The sequence below is a fragment of the Nestor notabilis genome, unplaced genomic scaffold (assembly GCF_000696875.1).
Source record: "Nestor notabilis isolate BGI_N333 unplaced genomic scaffold, ASM69687v1 scaffold6558, whole genome shotgun sequence".
Taxonomy (NCBI): Eukaryota; Metazoa; Chordata; class Aves; order Psittaciformes; family Psittacidae; genus Nestor; species Nestor notabilis.
The window spans coordinates 7,948-17,208 of record NW_009940467.1 but is presented as its reverse complement, the minus strand read 5'-3'; the positions used below and the strand labels follow the sequence as shown (position 1 = coordinate 17,208).

At 38.0% G+C, this 9,261-nt stretch overlaps 1 protein-coding gene across 1 annotated transcript in view; it reads right to left on the bottom strand.

Annotated features, from left to right (window-relative positions):
* The window catches only part of LOC104410247 (brefeldin A-inhibited guanine nucleotide-exchange protein 3-like), a gene marked incomplete at its 3' end in the record, with an annotated part of 23,729 nt that extends 14,758 nt beyond the window's left edge, over positions 1-8,971 (bottom strand). Inside the window, exons 1-4 of the mRNA XM_010020359.1 lie at positions 8,853-8,971; positions 8,480-8,557; positions 7,420-7,501; positions 5,738-5,869 (exon numbers count right to left, since the gene is read on the bottom strand). Of these exons, the coding sequence (XP_010018661.1) occupies positions 5,738-5,869; positions 7,420-7,501; positions 8,480-8,557; positions 8,853-8,971 (411 nt within the window). The remainder of the gene's footprint in view (positions 1-5,737; positions 5,870-7,419; positions 7,502-8,479; positions 8,558-8,852) is intronic.
* Between the last annotated feature and the right edge of the window lie 290 nt (positions 8,972-9,261).

Sequence of the window (9,261 nt, the reverse complement as noted above, 5' to 3'; positions counted from 1 at the left end):
GGGGCGGGGAGAAGAAAAAAATATAAACCCCAGAGAGTCTGGATTTGTAGTTGGCCTACATTACAGCAATTCAGCTTACAAACAGGCTAAGTGGAGGAAGCACCAAGAACTCTAGCTAGCATTGCTGTGCAGGAGTGATCTTAGAAAAGAATCATACGTGCATGACATTGTGCAAGTCTTTACAGATTCCCCTCTTTAACACTGCAGACTGCTAACACATCTCTGAATTATGGACTGGACAAAAATCAGTTATTGCTTATGGCAGCTCATATTAGGCACCACTGTTAAAAGAACTAATGAATACAACCATGTAAAACTTTCTTCTATAAATTTTCAGGATGTTATTTTTTTTTCCTATTAATATAAATTTTAAACTAGTTCTGGACTAAAACATGCAAATAAAACTGAATAATGGCTTTTATTTTTTACTTTATTTGAAACATAGTCTTTCTTTGCTTGGAAACAGATTGCACTGCAATTTATATTGTAAGTGATGTTGAAAAATGTTTGCAATAATGCAATGCATAAAATAAACAGAGGGGAAAAATGATCTCTCAATCCAAAATTCTATATTAATTAAAATATGTAGACTAACAGCAAGTATCAGCAATTGGATTGCTGATTCTCATCCTGATGACAGTCTCTCTTCACCATCTCCATTTATCAGTTATGTTTTTACTGTTGCACCAATGACTTCTTATTTCCAATGGGCAGTGAAATCACTCTTTTTACTCCTATATAAAACTAGCATACATGCTTGTCTCAAAGAGGCAGCATGTGGAATAACATAGCTTACATACACTTTTAAATCCAAGTTGTTTCAGTCCATTTAATTTTACAGTTCATGACAAAACAGAACGGCTGCAAGTAATATTCTATGAAGCATAGCCAAGTTGTACATGGAAAGATACATTTCATAAACATTAACCTTAAAACAATGAGAAGATATATATATATTTGTGAGAGTTTATTACAGCAATCAGTTCATTTACCAGTATTCAAGGAAAAGATGCAGAATATAATCATTCACAGAGGCTGGGATTTTACAGTTGTGTTCTGTCAACATTTCGGATCAGACAGTTTAGAACTACTTTTCATATAAATAATATACCTTGTTCTCTGTCATAGAAGAACAAAGAAGAAAATAACTAGCCTCCTATCAAATCCTCCACATCTTGGAAAAATAAAAAAGTTATGCTTCCTGTTCAACAGCAAAAAAGCTTCCACCAAGTTCTCTGAAAAAGTTAACAGTAAATTTTGCTCGGTTACTCAAGCACAATCCAGCTTAATCCAATATTTGCATTAGATCAGGACTAACTAGCTGAACCTGTAACAACATGGTTGTGCAGAACCTAAAATAGGTCAACCGTGGTTGTTAAAAAACTAAGAACAAATGAAAAATTGCCCCCAAACTTTCTACCACTTCTTGTAGATCTCCAATAGTGACCTTCTCAAGCGCCTAATTTGACACCATAACTGGGGCCCTATCAATTAAATTAGTTATTACAGAAAAAAATTAATAGATGGTTCTCAGTACTCAAAGATTCACTTTGCATCTTTAAAGCATATGGAAGCGATCTTGGAAAGAATAATTACAAATACCCAACCTAAAGACAATGTTTCAGAGGTAGAGGTATTTCCTCCATTCTGCTTGTCCTTACACAAACTAAGTTTTACCACAGAACTGTAATCCAGATTTTGGTTCTGAACATATTCAAAGTGAAAACTGAAATCACAGAAAGAACTGTCTAGTATTATTATTGGAGAGTTCCCAAATATTGCAGTAATGGATCAGTGAAGAGACAAAGAGAAAAGATTGCCTTCACCCAACAGATTTAGCAATGGTTCATTAAACCTCATTCACAGATTAAAAAGACTTCTGGTTGACTCTTCACTGAAAGCCTACAGAAGAAAATAATGAAAACTTTGCCCACCAGCAAGCAGTACAGCTAATCCACTAACAAACACAAGTTTGAGTTACTGGGAAAAAATTTAAGGTTTCCTAAATGAAATAGCTGTTCACCATGGACAATAGGTAAACAGTGAGAATTAGAAAAGTCTTCTCTCTCAAGCCACTTTGGAAGAATATTTTTTCATTCCAGGTAATCCTCAAGTCCATTTCAAAAAACACAAATAGAGTAGCCACAGATACTGCATGAAGTCTTCTCAGAGGTAATAAAGCTTGGAAGCTCCACTGTCAGAAGCATTATATATCTATCTGTAAAATGTCCAGCATACCATAATGCCATTAATTAGAATAGTGAAATAAAGACCAAATATTTTAAAAGACATCGAAACAAAAAATCTGGGTTTCCTTCATGAAAGGTAATTATCTTCTTCTTGCCTAAAAATTTCTTGCTAGCTGTAAATTTCTTTGGAAATGTGAGTACTGAACTGACATGCACCAGATAACATGACACAGCTTTATTGGTGACTGAAGAAAACAGAAGGAGGCAGTAGAAAAGGAAATTTTAAATGATCAATCACACGTTTCTTTCTACAACCAACTTGGTTACTGTCAGTACCCATTACATTACAGTGTATCATGTTTATCTGGCAAGCTTATTTCTGGGTGAGGACTTGTCTACTAATTTGCAATTACGCATTAAACTCTTGTTGTTGTTGTTATTTGAGAATAATGTCATCACAGATGGAGAGAGATGTACTGCATTATTAAGAAGCCTGTCAACATAAAAATGAAAGTTAACATAACATTGGTGAGAAGGAAAGGAGTGAGCGGGGGAGTCTTTGCTGTTTTGGATTCTTTCCACCCTACCTACTTCCTTCATATTTTGTTTCAGCTGCTTCAATGCCACAGTTATGTTCAAAGCTGAACTCCAGTTCTTCCAGAAGCCAGTTCCTGGATGAACTGGATTTTAGGGTCAGGGTTACTGATTTAAAAAAAAAAATAAAAACCAAAGAAAGTAAAAATCACAGAATCGTTAAACCTTGAAGGGAATTCAATCTAGAGGCTCAGCTATACATTAGGGGTTTTTCCCATTGCTGATCTGACCATACCTGACAGAGCCTTTGATGATACTATATGTGTTTCTATAAGCAAAGGCTTAATTGCCCAAAGCAGAAGTATTTCAGCCATTTTAAAAACATCTGCAGCCAGAATTTAAAAGCTTCAACCCAGGAAAAAAAAAATTAAAAAATAAAAATCAGGATTCCCCTACTCCACAAGCAAACTGAAGCCCATGGTATTAATCTTCAATACAGAACATGTCCCCTTTCTGCTGCACAATATCTATTTTCTTGTTAGTCTAATGCTTAAGGTCAACAAAACGTCCCTACTGCTCAATATGAGACACACCCTTACATATGGTCCCATGCCACACAACAAAATTCTTTCTACTTCTCGGCCAGTCACATTGCGTGACCATGTTTTTCTACAGGTAAGTGTTGAACTACTACCTCCTCCCTCCACACACCCTTTTTTCTGTACATCTGCAACTGTATAAATAGAACTGTGAGTCATTTTGGTGCCTCAGTGATAAAACACTGAATTTGGTTATTGACCAATATTTGTCTTCCAAACACCACATGTAAGCAATATAGGAGCTTATATGCCAGCAACTTCCTGTGAGGTCTGTACTCCTGCACCAATATTTTCACATCTATTCTGCATAAGTAAAAGCTTTTGTGTCATCCTTGATGGTTGTAGTCTTAATATTTGCAAGACTTGTGCAACTGTGCAGCAAGTCACAAAGAACCAGGCCAGTATCACTGCTGATGCAGCTCCATGCAAACCTGCTCACACTCACGAGTGTCTAATATCTGCACTGGAAAAAGATGTATTTAATCTCCTCCAGATGGAATAACACAGTCTAAATGTACAATCAGATGCTGCCTCGAGGACACATTTTAGCAGATCCAGGGATATAAATGCATTGCTGAGACCAGCTGCTTGAAAAACCCCAAAGGCTTTAGCAATTCAAGTGTTGCAATGGCATCTGTAACTTTCAGGTTACAAGGTAAAAAGACCGCTACTTGATCTGACTTCTAGGCAATGCTCAGATTTAATGTCTCTGAGTTTTAACTGCCCTGATTACAGACTGCTTTGGTCCTCCAGCTTCTTGAAATATTTAAATCAAAATAGAAGTTTTGCTTTGTTCTCAGGATGTGAAGATGTAGCCTGATTTTTACCATACATGCATTTCACTGCACTTTTAGCCAAGAAAGGATTTCTACATCAAAATTTCACTCAGTAGAATGAAGACAATGTTCCCGTCTCTCTTCAGTGCTTAAACTGGAACTGAATGTGATTTAAAAAACGTGTACATAAATAACATCTTAGGTTTTGGCTTGAGTTTTATGCGATTTGGTGTTTTGAGTTGGTTGGGTTTTTTTTTCCTTCTCACATAGAGACAACTATAGAAGATATCCACTCATAACTGTGGTAAAATAAGAGTGCTCACATTCTTCTCAGTGTGGGGGCAATGTGTCACAGATGCATGTCAAGGCTTTCAGATAAACTGTGCATGCAGATTCCAAATCTGCAACACTCAAGAAGGTAAAAAAGCAACTTAAAAAAAAATAACTGCATATCAAGAGAGACCCACTGCTTCAGCAGTACTACTTAACTCTTATCTTTTCCCACTGTAGAGACAAAAGAGGAAGGAAAGAGGCATGATGGGTTAGGAATACAGATCTGGGCGTCACCAGTTAAACCTGTACGTGGTCAGAAACCTGCTCCCATAAACCGGGTAACAGTCTACACAAATTCTTCTTCCTTTTTTTTGCCGCTAGGCTCACTCTTCTGCATGTTCTGACACTGAGTGCATATTGCACCCAAGTAGTCATCTTCAGTAGCAAAGAGTACAGCTAGTACAGAGCGGTTTCAGAGTGGGTAACATATTCTTTAGAACAAGGATGTCACTTGTAAGAAAAATAAAATACCTAATCTATGCACTTAGAAGTAAAGGACAGTCAAGCAGTAGATCCAAATATAGCAATCAGTACTAGGTATAGTAAACATACAGAAAGGATCACCAGGTTTGTACCAAACAATGATCAGCTATAGCACAACAAGACCTGTAGTATAAAGTTTACACCCAGGCATTTGAGAACTATCCACCGCCTTTTTTATGGCAGTACTGGCAAGTCATACAACCAACCCAATCACAGGGCAAGGAAATTTGACAGTGCCTCCCCTCTGAAACAGTACCCCCTGGCCCCTGAGCTTCCTAACACACACAGGATAACACTAGAGCATTTCTAGAAACAGAAGCTTTCCCTGAGTATACAAAACAACAATTTCCCTTATGCACTAGTCCAGAGAAATTTTAGTGCCTAAAGAAATAAGGCTCCATCATTAGTACTTTACAAAGAGAACATACAGCTAACAAACTAGAAAGTACCTATGCACACAAAATTCAAAACTACAAACCTGCACATCCCACTTCATGAACCCTAACACTCAATATCAAACACAAACTTTCAAATATCTAAGTCATTGATCTGTGAACTCCCATGGACTGAATTGCTTGCCCTATTTCAGTTTGCTAAAACTGGGACCACCACTGCACTGACTTAATCTAAACAATCTCCTATTTAACCCAGGAAAACACAAACAAAGTAGAAATGAAAACAACTGACATCTGCCAGCAGGAGGGAGGGAATCAAATACTGTCCTAAAGTGAAGATTTCCAAGGCAACAGCTAATTTATTTGCTAACCCCAGCATACAATCATGCAACTGCTGTTGCAAGCACTGACGTGTGTGAAACACTAACCTTCATCACTTCAACCTGCAGGTCTTCGTTGAGCGAAGGAGTCACTTTGACGGCATTCAGCATCTGATTAAGCAACTGTTTCTCATCTGAGTCTGTTTCTACGGATACAAACCTCTCATCAGACAGCAGCTTCTGCAGAGAGAAATTGGCAGTGTACAGGTTCAGACAAAACTGCCTAATTCTGCCATCAACTACTACACATAAACCTATTAGTATATGGTACTATGATGGCTAGGTTTTCTATGTACAAATTTCAAATTGATCCAACACTATAAAATACAAAAGTACAGCAAAACTAGGAGATCTGTGCCACAATGAGGGAACCATTAAAATCTTTTGACTCAGCTGCAGATGGAGGACTGTACTGCATGTATTATCTTTTTAGGCTTATAGATAGGAGGTAACATTCTTATTTAAGATACCATGCTGCAAATCCACAACTTTGCAATTCCAGCTCATACAGAACTCAAGTGTATGTGTACCAAGTTAAATGAGTAAAAAGATAAAATATATCTTCACTGGGTGTTCCCAAGGAAGTTATACTACAGTGGAGAGTGGGTCATCCCTAATTCCTCCACTATTTTTGGTTGATGGTCACTTTGCAATGTTCTTCTAATGGGTGTACTTGCTCTGGTACAAGAGCAGACACATGTTCCAGTCCCACTAGTCTACTGTTGCTTTCACTTTAAGAGCAACCCCTGCACCCCACCATATATCTGAAATACAGGGCACAGGATCTCAGGGTGGGACCAGAGTGCTATGCTGCAATAAGGTGATCTGTGTCTTCTGGCAGATCCAGAAACAATTCAGTTCCCTTATAGGAACCCTTCAGAAAGTACATATTTCCCCTAGCCAGAGACTCCTACAACCATGTTGTATCCCAGTATGGGGTACACTCTAATCCAATGCTTGACATCTCATATCCTGAATTAAATTAATTTAAACTTACATCCTTATGCTCCCAAAACAACTTCATGCTTGTCTTATGAAGGAGAAATTTCTTTTTGGAAAATGGTGGTATGCATTTTATGCCCCAGTAGTGTACTAGCCTTTTCCACAACTAGTATCTTTCTAGTGATAAGTATTTACTGATATACACTCATTTGTCCAATTAAAAGAGAGGTAAAGTGCTTTAGTTTTTATACTGTCAAACCCAAGAAGTCTTTTTGTTGTTTGTGCTGCACTGCTGTCTTATTTTGCAATTTCATAAACTTGTAAATCAGATGCTACTCCTACTGTTTTCAGTGTACAAAAAACTCTGGAAAGTGCCCACACATATAGAATGCAGCTCCCAGACACTTTATTCACCTCTCCCTCTTTCAAGCACTGCTGTCCTCTCTTCTAATCAAAGAAAACAGCAAGACTTGACACAGTTTAGTTTCTAAGAAGTTTAGCAGTGGTGAGGCTTACTGAGACTAGCACATTACCACACAAGGAAGAGTACACCTGCATTTCAACATTGAAAGCCAGGAACTCCCACCTATCTGCAGCACATTCTTAGCTCCTACAGAATCATCAGCCTTTACTTACATCCTAACTTCTGAACACTGTTACAGAAACATGAACATTATTGTTAGGTCCACACTAGGATAGACACTTTTTCTGTAGTATTTTTCAAAAGAAAAGCCTAGAATTCCTTGACACTCACTGCCCACTAACACATACCCACTCTAAAGTCGTACCTGCATCCCTGCTAGAGCCTGTTGGGCCAGCTTCATGCTCTTTGATTCCAGAGCTAGTTGGAGAGGAAGGAGACACTTCTCCCTGAGGAAAAAAAAAAAAAAAAAAAAAAAGAAAAAGGTGAGAAGGAACAATGGAACTGCAATTGGTATTCAAAGGGGTAACATTCCAAAAGAGCTGTATCACTTTCAGTAAGATAAGACTTGGGTACAGTAATAAAGGAGAATTTCACAGCTCTGTGAAGCACTTTTACCCTCTAAAGAAAGCTAGCATATTTCTTCACATACTGGTAAGAATGGCCTTTTAATTGAAATTTCACAAAATACTTCCCAGCTGTTAGCCCTCTGTGTACATACATGAATGTGCAAAGCATAAAGAAGGGATTCGCAGCTCACTAGTGGTCCTTCAACTCAGCGTGTTAAGCGTTACACTTCAGTCACCTACCTTCTGTTTCACATTCCAGTTGCCAGAAAAGTGTTCTTATAATCCACTTTCATTAGTCAAGTTTTGGTCTATGCCCTCCTCTACAGTACAATGTGTAGGTACCTCCTGTCATGTTAGCTCCCTCTAACTATAAATAGTATTGACAAAAGCAAATGTACAGTAACGAGATTAGTTTACACCTGAATTAGCACATGCTAGAGCTATGACTAAGATGTACGTTGATTACAGAATAACATCATTTTTGGAATATTAAAATAAATCACTATTTAGGACAATATTTTACATACAATGCTCAGATACTGATTTTTAGGTGTGGTTTTTTGTTTGTTTTTTTTTTTTTTTTTTAATTTGGTGACCAAACCAATCAGTGTCTGGATCTGTGACTTCTCTCCTTGCTCCTTATCAGAGAAGGGCTGCACTGTCTGATGGTTACCTAGTATCCACAAGCCCTTGAACTAAATCCTGCTAGTTGGCAGGAATCTCATTCCTCATGAGAGATGCTCAGCCCATGTCCATCTGCAGGCTCCCTGAAGGGTTGCAACACTTCATCAGGTCACATATCATAAGAGGTACATATCCGTACATACCAAATCTATTTTTGCATTTGTATAGACCTACCTGCTTATGGCAAACCATTTTGTGCCAGCCCTTAAAAGTCTTAGTTCTCCAACTCTCTCCACTGCACCCCAAGGAGCCCTTTTGGAATCACATTATCAAAAATGTTTAATTTCGAAAAATGTCAAAATGAAGTTTTCCCTCTTTTGCTCCTGTGAGCTGCCTTTGACCTGAATTCACTTTAGTTTCAGTTGACCCAATAACAAACAGTAAACTGCTCCTCTTGCAAATCCTCCCTTCATAACTGAGAAGCCCTAGGTTAGAGAAACAATGATGATCAGAGTTTCAGACATATTGTCAAAGCTACCTAAAGCCATTCTTTACCACAATCTGCCCATAACCTATCAACTTCTCTCCAAAACTGACAGTCTACAACCTGAACTTGCTCACAACTTTGGAGAACCTAGCTTGTAACTTCTTCAGCTGATCCTGCTTGCAGAGGGGACTAAAAAGTCCCGTTTTGTATGTGTTCAGTTGGTATTCCTTTATCTCCATCTTTCCCCAAAGAGCACAGATCACAAGCTACCCCACGGAGCACAAATCTGCTATTTGCTCTTTGAAATACAACCCCTTCCTTTAATGACAAATTAAAGACTTGAGAATCACAAGCATGGTTCAGTTAAGCAATCTAGCAAGCTTCTGTACTTGGCAAAGACCTCTTGAGAATCTGCAGGTCTCTTAATATTTGTACCTTCTTCCCAGGTTATTGGATTTTGTTAAAGGCTATTTGGTGTAAAACCACAAGAAGCTTTTTTAAAAGAAACATGAATTACAGAGATTTCTAA